General features: G+C 38.1%; 1 protein-coding gene across 6 annotated transcripts in view; it reads right to left on the bottom strand.

The window, feature by feature from the left end:
• The window catches only part of LOC127794269 (serine/threonine-protein kinase ATM), a 156,270-nt gene that overhangs the window by 23,459 nt on the left and 113,323 nt on the right, over nt 1–19,488 (bottom strand). For all 6 annotated transcript variants that reach the window (XM_052325239.1, XM_052325240.1, XM_052325241.1 and 3 more), the window contains exons 50-54: nt 7,027–7,344; nt 6,733–6,848; nt 6,074–6,140; nt 5,914–5,988; nt 5,274–5,396 (exon numbers count right to left, since the gene is read on the bottom strand). In XM_052325239.1, coding sequence (XP_052181199.1) covers nt 5,274–5,396; nt 5,914–5,988; nt 6,074–6,140; nt 6,733–6,848; nt 7,027–7,344 — 699 coding nt within the window. The remainder of the gene's footprint in view (nt 1–5,273; nt 5,397–5,913; nt 5,989–6,073; nt 6,141–6,732; nt 6,849–7,026; nt 7,345–19,488) is intronic.

Raw genomic sequence — 19,488 nt, 5'->3', positions numbered from 1 at the left:
TAAGTGTTTGGTTCTGCTGTTTTAGTAATTATATTGTTGCTGTTTGTAAGCGGTTAGTTTGTTATGTTTGGTTGTTGCGTTTGGCGCGTCTTGTGAGCTGACAGTATATAAGTCAGCTTTCTTCTTATGTCATAATAATATAATTTCAGTTTTCTGTTTTTGATTGAAAGCACCAGAGATATTTTTCCTATCTTTGTTTTCCATTCTTTCCATTGTGAAGCTTTTGCTTCATGGTATCAGAGCCAAAAACTTACGTCAATGGCTTCACACAATTCAGCCTCGTCCAATCCTCCTCAATCTGCTTCAACATTGTCTGTTGCTACTCAGTCGGATTTTACGACAATAACAAAGGCGTTCAGTTTCGTTCCAACGAAACTTGATTCCAGTAATTATCTTTACTGGAAGGCACAGATCATGGCGACTATTCGTGCATTTGATCTAATGCAGTTTGTTGACAAAACTGCTCCACCGTCTAAGTATCAGTACTCCGATCAAGGAGAGCAGGAGGCTGTTAATCTCGATTATCTTAGCTGGATTAGATCTAATCAGCTACTATTAGGTTGGCTATTTTCAACAATTGACAAAGAAGTTCTAGGTCAGGTAATACATTGTGAAAGCTAGTCCGAGGTCTGGTCTTTTCTGGAGAATCTATATTCTCAACAAACTGTTGCTCGCTCCTTTCAGCTAAAGCAGCAACTTAGATCAGTAAAGAAGAATGATCTGTCGGTGAATGATTATCTCTTGAAAATAAAGAGTATAGGCCATTCCTTAGCTGCTATTGGTGATCCGATTAGTGACAAGGACTTGTTAATGGCGATATTGAATGGATTAGGTGATGACTATGACAATGTTATAGGTCTGATCACATATCAGATGAGATCAACATAGATAAGGTGCAGTATCTTTTGTTGATGCATGAGCAGAGATTGTCAACTAAGAATGTTTCTCAAGTATCTAGAGGAAATACTTTTGAGAATACTACAATGTCAGTGAATTTTGCATCGTCTCAAACAACCAGAGGAGGTAGAAATTCCACTGGTTTTCGAGGAGGAGGTAATTACAGAGGAGGAAATAATCGAGGTAGAGGCAGATCATCAGGCAAACGGTTTTATTGCCAATTGTGTGGCAAACCAGGTCATTTTGCTGATTGATGTTATCATAGGTTTGACAGAAATTTTCAGCGCACTTTTAATTCGTTTGGTAAAGAAGGTGGCAGCATGTCTCACTTCGACTCTCAGGCTTTCATAGCTTCTTCTCAAGAGTCTAATCGAGGTTACTTGACTGATTTAGAGTTTCCATCCGGAACTTCATATGGACATGTGTCACAACCTCCTTTTAACGCCAGATCTTCTTTTGACTCTAATTCTCAGTATTCTCAGCATTATCCGCATTCTAATCAATTTGGTGATCAATCTTGGTGTGTAGACTCAGGTGCTACAAACCACATCACTTCCAACTTAAACAATCTGTCTCTACATTCTCCTTACAATGGGACAGATAAGGTAGCTGTTGGTAATGGTAAGACTCTTCCAATATCGAATGTCGGTCTTACTCAAATGCTTACACATTCAACTCCTATTTCTATCCTTTCATTACCAAATGTCTTACATGTGCCAACAATGACTAAAAATCTCATTAGTGTGTCTCAACTTACTAATGAAAATAACGTCATTACTGAGTTTCATTCTACCTTTTGTTTGATCAAGGACAAGGAAACGAGCCAGGTGCTATTCCGAGGAGTGCTTAAAGATGGTCTCTATCAACTTGCTCCAGCACTTACTCGTGCTCAGCCTCGTCGAATTTCTTCTTCTGCAACTCCAGCATTTACTCATGCTCAGCCTCACAGTGTCTCTTCTTCTGCAATCAGCACTTTCTCTACTGTTACCTCTCAAAATTCATCCAATTTTGTTAATTTTTGTAATAGACAAAACTTGTCTTTGTCTCATTCACAGTCTTCTTGTAATAACAATAGAGTTTGTCAGCAGTGGCATGCTAGGCTAGGTCATCCTTCTTTCAATGTATTGAAACAAGTTCTCAATAAAATACATGTTTCATGTCATTCTAACAATCTGTCATTTTGTGATTCTTGCAAATTGGGTAAGCTACATCAATTTCCTTTTGCTTCTTATCAAATTTCCGCAAAGCATCCTCTTGACATTGCATATTCAGATCTGTGGGGCCCATCCCCAGTCTTGTCCACTGAGGGATATCGGTATTATATAGTGTTTGTGGATGGTTTTACTCGTTACACTTGGTTGTATCCTATTAGACAAAAGTCTGACACGTTAAGTGTTTTCTAGACTTTCCATAAATTTGCTGAGTTGCAGTATAGATCTAAAATTCGTGCTCTTCATACAGATAATGGGGGAGAATTTAAAGCCTTACTTCCATATCTTGCCTCTTATGGTATTCAGCCTAGATTTTCTTATCCCTATACACACCAACAAAATGGTGTTGCTGAAAGGAAACATAGGCACATTGCTGAAATGGGTCTCACTCTTTTATCTCATGCTCAAATGCCTCTCAAATTCTAGGTTGAAGCTTTTCAAACAGCTGTCTTTACTATTAATCTATTACCTGCTGCCCCATTACAGTTTCAAAGTCCTTTTGAGAAACTTTATCACAAACTCCCTAACTATCTCTAGCTGCAACCCTTTGGTTGTGCTTGCTTTCCATATCTTCGACCTTATAATAAGCACAAATTTGATTTTTATTCTACCAAATGTGTGCTTCTAGGATACAGTCAGGTGCATGCTGGGTACAGATGCATGGATTCTTTAGGTTGAGTGTATATAACACGTCATGTTGTTTTCAATCCTGATGAGTTTCCATATCCTCAATTGTTTTCCAAATAAGTTTCATCACATTCTTCATCTAAGCAATCTTCCTCTTCAGGTGTGTCCACCGATGTTCTTAATTTCTTCAAAAGTTCTTCTGTTTCTTCTTCGTCAGCTCCTCGAGTAGCATCTCTTCTTTTGTCTAATGCTAGTTCTCATTCATCTCCTGCTTCTAAACAACCGTCTATATTTCAACCTTCTTCAAACTCCTCCAGTTCTGCTTCACCTCCTCTTCAGTCTACAACTGCTCCAGCATTGCCTGTTCATCCCATGATCACTCGTTCTAAAGCCAGACAGTTAAATCTTTCGTATCCACATGTCCTACTGAGTTCTCTAGAACCTAATACTGTTCAAGAAACTCTTTTAGACTCCAATTGGGTTCAAGTTATGAAAGAGGAATATTCTGCCCTTCAACGCAATAATACATGGGACCTTGTTCCTTCTTCCTCTGATATGAATTTGATTACTTGTAAGCAGATTTTCCGGGTTAAGTACAAGCTTGATGGGTCTATTCTTAAGTATAAAGCGAGGCTTGTTGCCAAAGGGTTTCTCCAAACTCCTAGCATCGATTATGCCGAGACATTTAGCCCGATCGTTAAAGCTCCTATCATTAAAGTTTTATTTTCTCTGGCTGTTCAATTTGGTAGGGATGTGCAGTAGGTTGATATTAACAATGCATTTCTCAATGGAGATCTGCAAGAAGCTGTTTATATGGTGCAGCCTGAGGGGTTTATTAGTTCAGAGTTTCCTTCGCATGTGTGCAGATTGAAGAAGTCTCTTTATGGTCTTAAACAAGCTCCACGAGCTTGGTACAACAAGTTACGAACTGCTCTGCAGGATTGGGGTTTTGTGTGTGCTGTTTCGGATGCTTCATTGTTTATAAAAAGGGAGTCTGGGTATGTGCTGTTTGTTCTTGTGTATGTTGATGATATCCTCATCACAGGCTCCGATACAACTGCATTACATGCTTGTATCAAAGATCTAGACACCTATTTTGCACTTAAGACTCTTGGGTCTGTTAACTACTTTCTTGGCTTTGAGGCTTATAGAGATGCTATTGGTCTGTATTTGACTCAGTCCAAATATACATTGGACTTACTTCGGAAGGCTATCATGTCTGGGTGTAAGCCTTGTTCAACTCCTATGAGTTCAGGCTGTTCTTTAACTACAGAGGGTGATGATTTTTCTAACCCAACTCTTTACCGCACTATTATTGGATCTCTTCAGTATCTTCGTTATCTAAAGGGAACAATTGGGTTTGGTTTGAAGTTCACTCCATCTTCTTCTAGTTTAGCTCTCTCTATGTATACTGATGCTGACCATGTTGGTTGTAAAGTCACTAGACGGTCCACCAGTGGTGTTTGTGCTTTTTTGGAGATAATCTCTTGGTTTGGAGTTCAAAGAAGCAAACTGTGGTTGCTCGTTCTGTTGGTGAAGCAGAATATCGCGCTATGGCACAAGGTGTTGCTGAACTATTGTGGTTAAAGTCTTTACTAACTGAATTGGGTTATCCTCTTCCTGCTAAACCTATTCTCTGGTGTGACAACCTAGCTGCTAAGTCTATTGCTAAAAATCCGGTGTTTCACTCTAGAACTAAGCATATCGAGGTTGATGTGCATTTTGTTCGCGAGAAGGTTGAATCAGGAGATGTTGAAATTCGGTACGTTCCTTCTCAGCATCAAGTTGCTGACATTTTTACCAAGAGCTTGCCTACGGATCGCTTCTTGTTTCTATGTGACAAACTTCGACTCCACGTGACACCTGCTGGTCATTCTTCAATTGTTTCTGCTCACAGTTGATTATGGAGTCTCGTTTGAGGGGGCATGTTGGAGATATTGCTATATCCTGCTGTTTAAGTGTTTGGTTCTGCTGTTTTAGTAATTATATTGTTGCTGTTTGTAAGCGGTTAGTTTGTTATGTTTGGTTGTTGCGTTTGGCACGTCTTGTGAGCTGATAGTATATAAGTCAGCTTTCTTCTTATGTCATAATAATATAATTTCAGTTTTCTGTTTTTGATTGAAAGCGCCAGAGATATTTTTCCTATCTTTGTTTTCCATTCTTTCCATTGTGAAGCTTTTGCTTCAAAATTTATATTTGGATAAAATGATTAATTATGAATACTTCTCAAGAAAAAACTTCCCTTGCATAAAAACTCAAGCACTTGCTTGTTTTGATTCCATGAACATGTTTTATCTGGGTCAACAAAATTCCCAGTAGAAAGGAGTGCCCAATACAAATTTCAAAAAGTAAAGCTAGCTTAGTGTAATTCTTGAAATGCGAGTGGTACTAATATTTTACTCAAATGTTTTTATATGAAAAATATTTTTTTATCTTTTATGAAATGTTCTCATGCCCAAACTAGCAGAAACAATAGACAGAAAATTTTGTTCCTAAGGATCCTCGCCAGTTGCAAAAATAATACAGAACTGCAATTACCTGATCAACAGTAGGGATAACAGGTTCAGATAAAAATTTATGCATCTCATTGTAAGATTTCATATTTTCAGAAAAAGAAGTTTTCCAGCGCAAATCCCATGACATGCCAAGGTGATAAAGAATCTGCAACAGAACAGAAAGTTAGAAGAAACTCTACCAACAAGAATTAGGAGACCTGTACATTGATAAATGATAATTAGAACCATATTCATTTACTACTCATGGTAGCTTTTAACTCTTGAATGTTAGCAAAACACCCTGGAGCTCTATTATTTACTACTGAAGGAATTCTATGATATATCAGTGACTGTCAATTGTGTTAAATAATTACCAGTACTAGCAAAAATTAGCTGAGCATCTGAAAACAGCTTTAGTTACCAATTTCTGATCACTTACATTCCATCATTTATTTTCCCTCAGGTCTCCTATTTTTCTATTTTTTGCTCCATGAATACTTTCTTTGCTCGGTAACACAACCAATCTCTAATTTTAACAAGAATAGCAGTTGAGTCCTAAGTCCATGCAGAGTTGGTCTAGAAACCCATTTGCTTCACTAGCAGGAAGAATTCATGCATTAGAAATTAGGACAGCAGGTGACATTTGGAAACTGTGAATTAAGGTAAGCAGGAAACGAGAAAACCTGAAGCTTAATTATAGCTGAGTAAATGTATTCAGTGCTCTCCTTGCTTGCATAATGGATGGACAACACGAGTTCCTGAAGAAAGGACACACCTATCAACAGTCAAGGTATATGCGTGTCACTTCTCATAAACAACAAATAAGCATATATGATATATCACCTGCTTTGAATCCCTCAATCTTGAATAAAATTCAATGAGATCCCCCTCTTGCAATGCTTTCAAACAGCTGAGATTCCAGCATGGAGATTTAGCACTAATGAAGTGATAATAGAGAACAATAGTGAATAAATTCAGAGTTTTTCTTTATTTGTTTCCAGAGCAATGTGCATTACTGTTCTAGCTCAAGCCTGGCAAAAGCCCATGGCTCATCTGAGATTCCAACAAGAAGATTTAGTACTAATCTGAATATAAGCGCATACCTTAACCCATTAAATCATCAAAAGATGAATAAAAGGTTACATTATGTTGCCTATTTATAGGCAATTAAAAGATAACCTATCTAAAGATAATAACTAATCAAAATATGATTATAATCTCTAAAATCAAATACAACTCTATCTAATCTCTAAATCAAATAAAATTCAATTATCTAAACAACTATGATAAATCAAAACAGAACAAGATAAAACCCGATCTAAATTTTATTTATAAAATCAAAATAGAAAAATATCCCAATCACCAATGCTACCATTTTAGTTCACCCTTTTCCTTTCCCCACTGAATTATCTATGACAGATATAGAGGCTCCAATGAGCTCAATCTGAGGTGGCATTTGAATGCCAAACCAAAAATTATTAACTCTGTCTACATGAAACTACCTGTATAAATGTTCATTGAAATGATCACTTCTTGCGTCTTGAGTTAAACAGGGAGAATCATTGCTCATGCATAGCAAAGAAAAATCCCAGTTTCCAGCATGCCAAGCAGCTTCATACTGTGAGAAGGTTAACAATACAGGCAATGTTAATATCAGATACAACATTAAGAAAGGATTAGAATATCAAATAAGGAATAAATAAGTAACCAAGCATGTAGACTGCATAACAGGAAAAATAAACATATTAAAACATTGTACCATGCATGGTATGTATTACATACAGTTTGAGCCTAACCTGGAGTTCAGAGAATTCTAAATCATGTTCAAACTGGCCTTTCCGAGAAGTTAAACCTTGGCAATACAGATCCAACACATGAGTGCAGCCCATTTGCTGCAAGGATCTAATCAGCCCTTTATATGGTTTCCTTTTTTGTCTTATCTCATCTTCCAAGTTGGAAGAGGACAGATTAACTGTTGGTTGTGAACAGCCAGGGAACATTTTTTGCAAGCCATCCATTGGTATCTCTGCTTCAGACCTAACTTGTAAGTCATAATACTCCAAAGCTTTACTCCAATTTCCCTCATGTTCAAGAGTTACAATTTGAGATGTTAACTGTAAATGTCATGCCAAATAAATAAATTAGTTAAAGTAATCAAATTTAGTTTGGACATTTTATATTCATGCATGGTGTGGTATGTATGTGTCTTTAATGTTGTCATACAAATTGAAGAAATGCAGAATAATACAGTGATGTACTATAATGAGTATCATCCTCAATGCAAGATGATGAAACAGGTGACATTATGAACCAGCCAATCATCTTAGATAGTTGGAGGAGAATTCAAGTTTCACAGAAAAACAGCAAAATAGCAATGAATGCTCAGGCCGAAAATATTACAAATTCTTCTTCTTTCCAAGGCAATGGGAAAATATCTACCTGATTAAGGATACATTTTAGCTCTTCTGGAAGGCCATGATTCAACCTTGTGGATTAGGCAAGATATTGGTCACATCCACTCATTTTTTGAAATAGATCTTTAGTTTCCTTGCTAGAGGAGGCTGATACTAGGTTGGCACATGGATTATAAACAGACAGTTGAGATTTTAGCCACAAGGGGTATTTTTCATCACATTAACCAACAACAAGAACAATCACATGCCTTAAACACACTAGTTGGGGTTGCCTACATGGATTCTAGACCTCCACTCATATCTATCCATCATATCAACTAGTTAAACTAAAATAGAGTAACATGATTAGGAAACCAAATAGATCTGTCACGAATTGGGAAGAAAAGTGAATGTTTATTTTATTCATTCTGTCCAGATCTATATATATACAGAAAACTAGCAAATCTACAATAGGGAACTCTTAATTAGAAATTTCCTCTAATGGAGATAATCTCTAAGTGATTTACAGAACCTACCAAATCTGTACACCTAATCTTATATTTATACATTAGGAAATAATTCAAAAACAGCTTGATTGGCATCCCTTAACCTTTCCAAGATAAGTCCCATAAATCTGCTTCAATCAATCTTCTATCAATCTGCTATATGATTTCCGATACTCCCTCTTAAGCTGGTGAATAGATATTATCCATTCTCAGCTTGAAAATTAATGTCTAAAATTGAGGATTGCTGATTCCTTTTGTAAACACATCTGCTAGTTGAGACCCTGAAGGAACATATGGAGTACAAATGAGACTGCTGTCCAGTTTTTCCTTGATAACGTGTCTGTCAACTTCTATGTGTTTTTGTAGAAATGTAGGAAATGGGGGCAATGGATTCATACTTTATGGGATCCCACAAATTAAGGAAACATGTAACCATGTTTTATGGGTTTTCTATCTTTTGATGTGTATATAAGATGTTATATGTAGATTAGATGGAGTGTGTGAAGATATCATTGTATTCCATATTGTTTTGTTTGGTTATATGGTATTAGAGCCACCTGAAGCCACCGTCGATTTGCCCTTATTCTAGCAAACGAACCCGTTGCTGCTGTCAAGCACCAAGCTCTAAGAAGACAGAGTGTCTCTTATCTGTCATTCCAACATCCGTCGTTCCCAGAGGTTGTGTGCATCTCTAGCTTCCATCATCTATAGCCCATTGACCATCATCGGAGTCTCAGATCTAGCCCGCACCTGTTTCAATTGTCAGTTAGTATTCCGCGGTCACTCTATCCCTCACCAAAATCCCGTCCATCTCTGTCGCTACAACCACCAGCCACCACCATCAAATCCGCATCGCCATCACCGATGAACAAGGGGCGGCGTGGAAGTTGCGAATCTGGCCATGGGTGTTGCCGATGGCCGTTGCTAGAGAGAAGGTTGGATCGTTGTTGGATCTTGTCTTCCTCGGCGTCGGTGGTCTTCTCATCGGATCCGTTCATCTCAGTGGCATTTAATCGAGCAAGTAGCAAGAAGACTGCCCAACTCCAAAGCACCGAAGCCTTCTCCGTCGCCTTGCTCGCACCACCACCACTGCCTTCACCATCGCTGGCCTCAGATTGGCCACCTTCTCCGTCGCCTTGCTCGTGCCACCACTGTCTTCACCATCGCTGACCTCAAATCGACCACCTTCTCCGTCGCCTTGCTCGTGCCACCACAACCTTCACCATTGTCAGTCTCAGATCGACCACCCCTCCAGGGCCCAACCACTGTTGCTGGTATCATGCACTACCATGCGCTGCCCATCAAATCTGGGCGTTGATACTGTTTGTGTTCCGATCTCTCTCTTTGGTGCTCCATTCGCAATACCATTACCACCGTTGGACTTGTCTCACTCAGCCCATTCAGATCCCGGTGGTTTTGTCTCTATCCGTCGTCGGCTACTGCTCATCGTTGTCCAACTTGGTTGGTTCTCCAGTGATTGCTGGTGGGATTTCTCCATTGTTACTGGCCACGCTTTAAGTAAATCCATATCATTGCCAGATCTGGGCCAAATTCGACCCACCTAGTTACAACCCGCTTTAGATTTGGTCAACCAGAGTTGACTCATTAGGCTAGATTCAGCAAACCCAGCCAACTCAGATTAAAAGGTGAAGGATAACTGGATCTGCAATGTGCAGTCACTTACTAGTCAACAGATCATCGGTCTCTACCGCTACCATGTCGGACGTTCCCTTCACATCTAGTTCCTTTAACAAAGAGCAGTTCAATCAACTCTTGACATTGTCACTATCCAATTCGTTACTTGGTATACCTAATGGTTCTTTAGTACATTTAAGAAGAACTCCTTTAGCCCTGTTAAGTTCCTTTAAATCTGCTCCATGGATCATTGATTCAAGGGCATCTGATCACATGACCAGGTTGCCCAATCTTTTCAATTCATATACTCCTTGTTTAGGTAGTGAGGAAGTAAGGATAGCAGACAATAGTTTTTCTTCTATTGTTGACAAAGGCCTCATTAAAATCTCTGAAAGTATTGATCTTTAATCAGTACTTCATGTTTCTAAACTTACTTATAATCTTTTGTCTGTTAGTAAATTCTCAAAAGATTCTAACTGCCGCATTACCTTATTTGATTCTTATAGCCTATTTCAAGACCAGAACTCAAGGAAGACAATTGACAGTGCTAGAGAGATAAACGGACTTTACTACTTCAATGAGGATTTCTTTCATAATAAAAAAGCTCACGAATTAAGAGGTAATAATTCAACCTCTGTTTCTGATCCAATAATGCAATGACACCTCAGACTAGGCCATCCTAGTTTTCTTTATTTAAGACACTTAGTTCTCCTAAATTGTTTAAAGGAGTGGATTGTTCTAAGAAATATGAAAGCTATCATTTGTCTAAAGATCATCGGATTAAATTTGTTTCCAAACCTTACCGTTCTTCAAAACCATTCTATTTGATTCATAGTGATGTTTGGGGAGCCTCAAAGATAACCACTTTATCTGGAAACAGATGGTTTGTAACTTTTATCGATGATCATACTAGACTATGTTGCATTTACTTACTTACCAAGAAATTCGAAGTGACATGAGTTTTTAAAGATTTCTTTTGCATGATCAAAGCTCAATTTCAAACAAAATTTTGTATTCTTCGGTCTAATAATAGAATAGAGTACTTCAATGAATGTTTAGGGGATTTTTTGAAAGAAAAAAAGTATTTTCCATCAATCAACATTTCATGAAACTTAGCAAAATGGAATAGCTGAATGAAAAAATAGACATTTACTTGAGGTAACTAGGGTTATTATGTTTTCTATGAATGTCCCAAAATATCTCTGGGGAGATGTTATTTTAATTGTTTGCTATCTAATCAATAGAATGCCTACTCGAGTCTTAAACTTTGAGACACCTTTAAATACCCTAAAAAAGACTTTTCCTATGTGTTAGTTGTACACTGAGCTACCTTTAAATTTTTTTTTGATGTACTTGCTTTGTTTACATTCCACAAAATTTTCAATCCAAATTGGATCAAACAGTTGAAAAATGTGTTTTTGTTGGTTATGCTCCTAGGGAAAAAAGGGTACAAATGCTTTAATCCTTTGACAAAAAAAAACTCACATAAGCATGCATGTGTCTTTCATGGAGAATCAACCCTATTTTACCAAAATTCATATTTAGGGGGAGAATATTGTAGAAGAAGATAATTTTTTTAAAATTTCTAAACCAATAGAAGAAGATAATCTTTTGAAAATTTTTGAACCTCTTCCAAATATGTTTGATATGATTGACACTCCACTCCACTCTGATAAATGATCCAAGGAAACTGGTGCTCAAAATAATAAAGAATATGATGCGTCTAGTTCATAGGTGCCAAGAATAATGGAGTCGGAACCAGGGGGAGAATTACCACAAATGGATCAAAGCAATTTGAAATCTAAGCTTCAGTTTTATATCAGAAGAAAATCTTAGAGAAATGCTATTGATCCGAATATCCTTGCAGTAACTGAGCAGTTGGCATTTTCAAATGATAGTCATTTTTCCACTCAAGATAATTCTAAACTTACTCCTTCAAATTTTTCCTTAGTTGATTTGTTTGATCTTGATGTCTCCATTGCCACTAGAAAAGGAGTAAGATCTTGTACTAAACATCCTATTGCCAAATACTTGTCCTATCAAAAACTGTCCAATAGCCACAAGGCATTTCTTTCAAATATTTCTAACTTGCATGTACCAAGAACAATTCAGGATGCTCTAGGTGATCCGAATTGGAAGCTAGCCATAAAGGAGGAGATAAATGCTCTTTAAAAAGAACTGGACTTGGGAGATTGTGGAGCTACAAAGAGGCAACACAACTGTAGGCTATAAATGGGATCCAATTTAGATCTAATTTGGATCCAAAAATTTGTGGAATGTAAACAAAGCAAGTGCATCCAAAAATTTTTAATGGTAGTTCAGAGTACAACAAGCACATAGAAAAAGTCTTTTTTATGGAATTTAAAGGTGTCTCAAAGTTTAAGATTCGAGTGGGCATTCTATTGATTAGATAGCAAGCAGTTAAAACAACATCTCCCCAGAGGTATTTTGGGACATTCATAGAAAATATAATAGCCCTAGTTACTTCAAAAAAATGTCTATTTTTTCGTTTAACTATGCCATTCTGCTGGGAAGTTTCACGACATGTTGATTGATGTAAAATACCTCTTGTTGGAAAGAGGATAAGAAGCTATGGCCAAGGTCAAGATAGAGATAGGTTGTTTTTATTCTTTTATCTTTTGTATCTATTTTGTGTTTTATCTTCTTATTGTATATTTAAATTGATGTAATCTAGTCCTAGATATAAGGTAAGTAATCTAGTCCTAGAATATAGGAGAATTCTTAGGAACTTCTTGTATAAATTTTATTATTGACATCAATAAAACTATTAAGGAATACCACTTCCTTTTTTCACATGGTATCAGAGCTATAGGCCGAGTATGATACATCATAACCCTAGTGCCTTCATTGCACAGCCTTTGATTTGATCCTCCATTGATCCTACCTTCATTACATTATTCTAGGCCACCCTTATTTACCCCTGACGTGCCTTTATTGCACCTACAAGCCTGCTGTTTCAAGAAATTGATGGTAGCCGAAAGCAGTTCCAGATTATAGCCACTCTCAGATTGCAATGGCGGAACTATCAGATGTCGCAAGTCCAAACCATGCAACCGGTGATACAAATCCAGTAGAAGGATACCATCCAGATCACTCTCGAATGGCTGGTGAAGTCCCTTTGGCCTCAGAACTACCTATAATCCATCCATCTTATAGGTTGGACAAGAAGAATTATCTCCAATGGGCCCAATTAGTGAAGGCTCTTCTGAAAGGCCGTGGGAAGGGTAACCATCTGACTGGAAACCCTCCCATAGAAATAGATTCAACGACATAACTTGGGACATAGATGATTCTCGCATCATGTCTTGGCTATGGGAAACTATGCAACCAGAGATTAGTAGGAACTTTATGTTCCTAAGTACAACCAAAGCCATATGGGAGACAGCGCAACAAACCCACTCCAAACTCCAGGATGCTTCCGTGATTTTTGAAGTCAAGACAAAGATCACAGCCACCAAACAAAGCCAACTCACAGTCACGGATTACTACAACGTGATGAGAGGATTGTGGCTGGACCTTGACCAATAACAGCCCATCAAAATGGTATGCCGATAGGATGCTGCAACACTCAATCGGATAATTGAATGAGACCGGATTGTTGAGTTCCTAGCTAGACTCAATCTTGACTTCGACCAAGTAAGGGTGCAAATTCTCGGTAAGGAGAAACTCTCAAATCTTAATGAGGTTTTTGCAATTGTAAGAAGTGAGGAAAATCGAAGATATGCTATGCTAACTGAACACCACCGAGGGATCTGCCCTTGTGATCAGCAAGCAAGAAGGTAGAGGAAATAAAGCTGGAAAATTAGGGTTCCAGAACCCTGGCAAACCAGGATCAAGTTTCCAGAATCATAGCCCTAATAATAATCGAGACTCACAATGGTGTAGCTTTTGCAAAAAGTCCTGCCACACTAGGGAAACATGCTTTAAACTGCATGGAAATGAGGCAATCTTGAGCAAGATCAGAGGCTTCAAGAACATGAAATCCCAAAGTTTTCATGTAAATAAAGAACAAGAAGAGGAAGCTGAAAAAGGGGAAGCAGAAGCTGATTTTACTCAACTGAATGCCAAGGAGCTAGGTAAGTTAAAAGCTTTTCTCCGGACGTTTCAAGATGGAGGAAACCTGCTCCTTAGCCCATCAAGGTAATTCTCAAGGTAACTTCCCTTCCTATACGGTTTTTTCAGCTTCTAAAATTGATAAGAATAGCAGTTGGGTCCTTGATTCAGGGGCTATCAACCACATGACCCCTAATATTCATTGTTTTGTGACTTATGAAACCCTTAAATCTACCAAACATATCTTGATTGCCAATGGAACCACTATTCCTATCCTAGGTAAAGGCAAAGTATCATTAAACTCTCAGCTTTCCCTTGAACAAGTTCTGTATGTTCCAGCCTTAACTACCAGCTTGATCTCTATACAGAAACTAACCCAAAATCTTGATTGTTTGGCTGTTTTCTCTCCTTCAATGTGTAAGTTTTAGGACAAGAAAACGTGACAGATGATTGGTGTGGCTAAAGTTTGAAATGGGCTCTATATCTTGGATGGGGAGAATGATTGTTCTACAAGGAGACAACAACAACATGTGGCTTATTCTTCATTCTCCCAGTCAGCCTCTAAATTATCTTCTATTTGGTTACATCATTTTAGACTAGATGATCCTCCATTTAGATTGTTAAAACAATTATTTCCAGATTTGTTTAAGTCATTAGACCCTAGGAGTCTTAGGTGTGATGAATGCATTATTGCTAAACATCATCGAGTCTCATTTCCAATCAGTAATATTTTATCTTCAAAACCATTCTACTTGATCCATTCTGATGTTTGGGAGTTGTCTAGAATACCCAATTGTTTTGGGGCAAAGTGGTTTATTACATTTATTGACGATTGCACATGAATATGTTGGGTATTTCTTTTAAAAGATAAGACTACTATTGGGTCCACATTGATCACATTCTGCAAAATGATTCAAACCCAATTTGGGACTACTATAAAAAGGCTTAGAACAGACAATGCAAAGGATTACTTTAACACTCACTTGCAAAATTATTTCCAACAAGAGGGAATCATACATGAGTCATCTTGCATTGATACACCCCCAACAAAATGGGGTGGCAGAGAGAAAGATGCGTCATCTTCTCAATGTCAGTCGAACCTTACTTCATCATCATTATGTGCCAAAAGATTTTTGGGGGGAAGCTGTGTTAACTGCTACTTATGTCATTAATAGGGTACCATCTAGGGTTCTCAATGGTCAAAGTCCTTTTCAATCTTTAAATTCATTTTTTCCAGACTTTAATCTTCATACTTAGCTACCCTTAAGAGTGTTTGGATGTGTATGTTTTGTTTACATACTCAATCCATAGAGACAAGTTGGACCCTAAGGCCCTTAAGTGCATTTTCCTTGGATAATCTCCAACACAAAAAGGGTATAAGTGCTACCACCCAAACACTCGAAAGTTCTATGTTTCAAAAGATGTTACATTTAATGAATCTCAGCCCTATTTTTGTCCCATTCCAGCAAGGCCAGCAGATACAAATTCTATAGATTTGGATTGGGAATTTCTAAATGCAAGTCTCGAGACAAGAGCAGCCGGTCAGGATCCTTCCAAAAATTCCAGCCCTATTATGACACCTCAACCCTTACCAACTAATCATCCTCACTCTAGGTTCGATTCTCCCTATGTGTACAAGAGAAGACAGCCCATTGAAGAACTGCAGCCAGTCCCATCATCAACTCTGAATACTAGCCTGGAAATTATATCAAGTAAAGATCCAGCCACCATCCCCAGTACATCTCAACCCCAATCAGAACCCCTAGACTTGGACCTTCCCATTGCCATTTGAAAAGGTGCTAGAACTTGCACCAAACATCCATTAGCTTCTTATCTATCATACCACCGTACATCCGCTCAATATCAAAGCTTCCTAACATCATTGGATGCAATTGCTATTCCCAAATCAGTAGAAGAAGCTGTAAAAGACCATAATTGGAAGAAGGCAATGTTAGAAGAAATGGATGCCCTAAAGAAAAATCAAACCTGGGAGTTAGTTCCTAGAAAAAAGGATACCAAACTAGTGGGTTGCAAGTGGATTTTTAATGTTAAATACAAAGCCAATGGAACTCTTGACAGGTATAAGGCCCGCTTAGTGGTCAAAGGTTATACTCAATCTTATGGTATTGATTATCTTGAAACCTTTGCACCTGTGGCAAGAATGACTATAGTAAGAATTCTAATAGCATTGGCAGCTAAATTTGGATGAAAATTGCAACAATTCGATGTAAAAAATGCCTTCTTACACAGAGATTTAGAGGAAGAAGTTTTTATGGAAATCCCCCCTGGCTTTACACATGAAGAAGATGGGAAGACTCAGGTTTGTAAACTCAAGAAAGCCCTATATGGACTCAAACAGTCCCCTCGTGCATGGTTTGGAAGATTTTCAAAGGCCATGCTTTCTATGGGATACCACCAAAGCCGAGGTGACCACACTCTATTTATCAAACATACAGGAGAAAAGGTAACAGTTTTGCTCGTCTATGTGGATGATATAGTGGTGACAAGGAATGACACAACTGAACAAGGCTGTCTCAAACAAAACTTAGCTCGTGAATTTGAAATCAAAGATCTCAGTCAATTGCGCTACTTCTTAGGCATAGAAGTGGCACACTCAAAGGAAGGTATTTTCTTATCTCAACGAAAATATATCTTGGATTTGCTTGATGAAATAGGGTTATTAGGGGGAAAAGGAGGAAAGATATCGGTTGATCCCAATACAAAATTGCAAGCCAATAAAGGTCGTCAAGGGGTGGACAAAGGGAGATCTCAATGCTTGGTAGGGCGATTAATATATCTGTTACATACTTAGACCTGACATATCATTTGCTGTCAGCCTAGCCAGCCAATTCATGCATGATCCTAATGAAGAACATATGGCAGCAGTAAGGAAGATTCTATGTTATCTTAAAGCTACACCTGGAAAAGGGGTCTTATTCACTCCAGGGACAGACTTAAAGCTTCGAGGATATACATATGCGAATTATGGTGGCTCACTGGTTGACCGAAGATCTACAACTGGGTACTGTGTATTTCTAGGAGGAAATCTGATCTCCTGGAGGAGTAAAAAGCAAGGGGTGGTGGCTAGATCCAGTGCTGAGGCAGAATTTAGAGTTATAGCTTTAGGTGTATGCGAGCTCTTATGGGTAAAGATTATCCTAGAAGATTTGAAAATTCTGATACAAAGGCCTATTGAACTCTTGGGAGATAATCAATCAGCTATAAGTATAGCCTACAATCCGGTGCAACATGAAAAAACCAAACATATCGAAATTGATAGACATTTCTTAAAGGAAAAATTAGACAGCGGTCTATTGAAGATTTCATATATTCCTTCTAACCATCAAGTGGCTGATGTTCTTACAAAAGGTTTGCCAAATGCCCAATTTGAAGTCTTGATCAACAAGTTGGGCATGATTGATATTTACTCCCCAGCTTGAGGGGGAGTGTTGGAATGAGGATAGGAAGCTATGGCCAAGGTTAAGATAGGGATAGGTTGTTTTTATTCTTTTATCTTTTGTATCTATTTTGTGTTTTATCTTCTTATTGTATATTTAAATTGATGTAATCTAGTCCTAGATATAAGGTAAGTAATCTAGTCCTAAAATATAGGAATGTAATCTAGTCCTAGAATATAGGAGAATTCTTAGGAACTTCTTGTATAAATTCTATTATTGACATCAATAAAACTATTAAGGAATATCGTTTCCTTTTTCCATACCTTTCTCTTTCAAAAAATCACTTAAACATTCACTGAAGTATTCTATTCCATTATTAGACCGAAGAATACAAATATTTGTTTGAAATTAGGCTTCAATCATGTAAAAGAAATCTTTGAAAACACTTGCTACATCGGATTTCTTGTTATGCAAGTAAACCCAACATAGTGTAGTATGATCATCGAAAAAAGTTATAAACCATCTTTTACTAGATAAAGTGGTAACTTTTGAGGGTCCCCAAACATCGCTATGAATCAAATAAAATGGTTTTGAAGGACGGTAAGGTTTGGGAACTAATTTAACATGATTATCTTTAGACAAATGACAACTTTCACATTGAAACATAAAGCAATCGACTCCTTTAAACAATTTTGGAAACAAGTGTCTTAAATAAGGAAAGCTAGAATGGCCTAGCCTAAGATGCCATTGCATTATTGGATCAGAAACATAAATTGAACTCTTACCACTCAATTCGTGAGCTTTTTTATTACCGAAGAAATCCTCATTGAAGTAATAAAGTCTGTTTATCTCTCTAGCATTGCCAATTGTCTTTCCCGAATTCTGGTCCTAAAATAGGCAATAAGATTCGAAGAAGATAATACGAAAATTTGAATCTTTTAAGAGTTTACTAACCGACAAAAGATTATAAGTAAGTTTATGAACATGAAGTATTGATTGAAGATCAATACTTTTAGAGATTTTAATGAGTCCTTTGCCAGCAATACAAGAAAAATTGTTGTCTGCTATTCTTACTTTTTCATTACCTGAATAAGGAGTATATGAATCGAATAGATTAGACAAGCTAGTCATGTGATCAGATGCTCCTGAATCAATGATCCACAGAGAAAATTTTAAGGAACTTGACAAGGCTAAAGGAGTTCTACCTGAATGGGCCAAAGAACAATTAAGTGTACCTAGTAACGGATTAGATTGTAGCAGTTTCAGAATTTGAATGAGCTGTTCTTCTCTGAAGGGTCTTGCTTGTAGCTGATTGATTGAAGAGTCCAACAAAGGAATATTGTACTTCAATGTAGCCATTAAATAACCCTAAACAATATCAAATCATTTAAATGAAAAAACCAATTGAAAAAAGACCGAAACTACCAAATCTGGGCAAACAAATAGATCTGAAATAGGCTGGCAGTCTATAACGGGTCTAGAGCAGCCTAACGGGTTAAACCAAATCTGGATCAAATCTGAGTTGAGATCTAGGTTGGCTTTTCAGCCAACAATGGCAGACTTAAGATCTGGGTTGGTTGAATAGCCAATGATGCAACTCTTGAAGATGTGGCTGGCTAAACAAAACCAAAGGGCCGCGACTACCGTAGAACGAGGCAGCGATGGTGATGATTTGAGGAGGCAACGATGGGCCAGATCTAGACATCAGTGGCCAAAAGGAAGGTGGTGGTAGCCAATGATGGACGACGGCTACGGTGGCTGACGGATTTAGCGAAAACGCGGCCAGCAGTGGCCGACGATGGAGGTTAGTGATGGATGGCAACGGCAACGAAACCTTAGGGATCTGGAAGAACTTAGGAAGACGAGTTCAATGGTGGTGACGACGTCGTAATTGGAGCACCAAAGAGAGAGATCGAGGCAAAAGAAGTTTTTGGGTACTATTCTGATTGGCAGCATGTGGCGGCTGGACTTGGTGGGTTGACCGATTTGAGGTTGGTGAGGATGACTACAGTGGTTACACGAACATATAATGACTGGTGGTGCTACTGAGGCGTGGCACGACAGCATGGCCATTGAAGGCTGCGACGCTTGGTGGTGCTGTTGTTAGTGGACGCGACAGCATGGCTGTTGAAGGCGATGACACTTGGTGGTGCTATTGTCGGTTGTTTTCTGGTGGAGGCCCTTTCCCTTCTTTGCTCCCGGCGTTCGAAGATAGTGGCTGACTCGATTACTAATGCCAGTGACAGATCGGA

This window comes from Diospyros lotus, chromosome 2, assembly GCF_014633365.1.
Source record: "Diospyros lotus cultivar Yz01 chromosome 2, ASM1463336v1, whole genome shotgun sequence".
Lineage (NCBI taxonomy): Eukaryota > Viridiplantae > Streptophyta > Magnoliopsida > Ericales > Ebenaceae > Diospyros > Diospyros lotus.
Note: the sequence above shows the minus strand (reverse complement) of the source record. Positions and strands in the feature narration are given on the sequence as shown.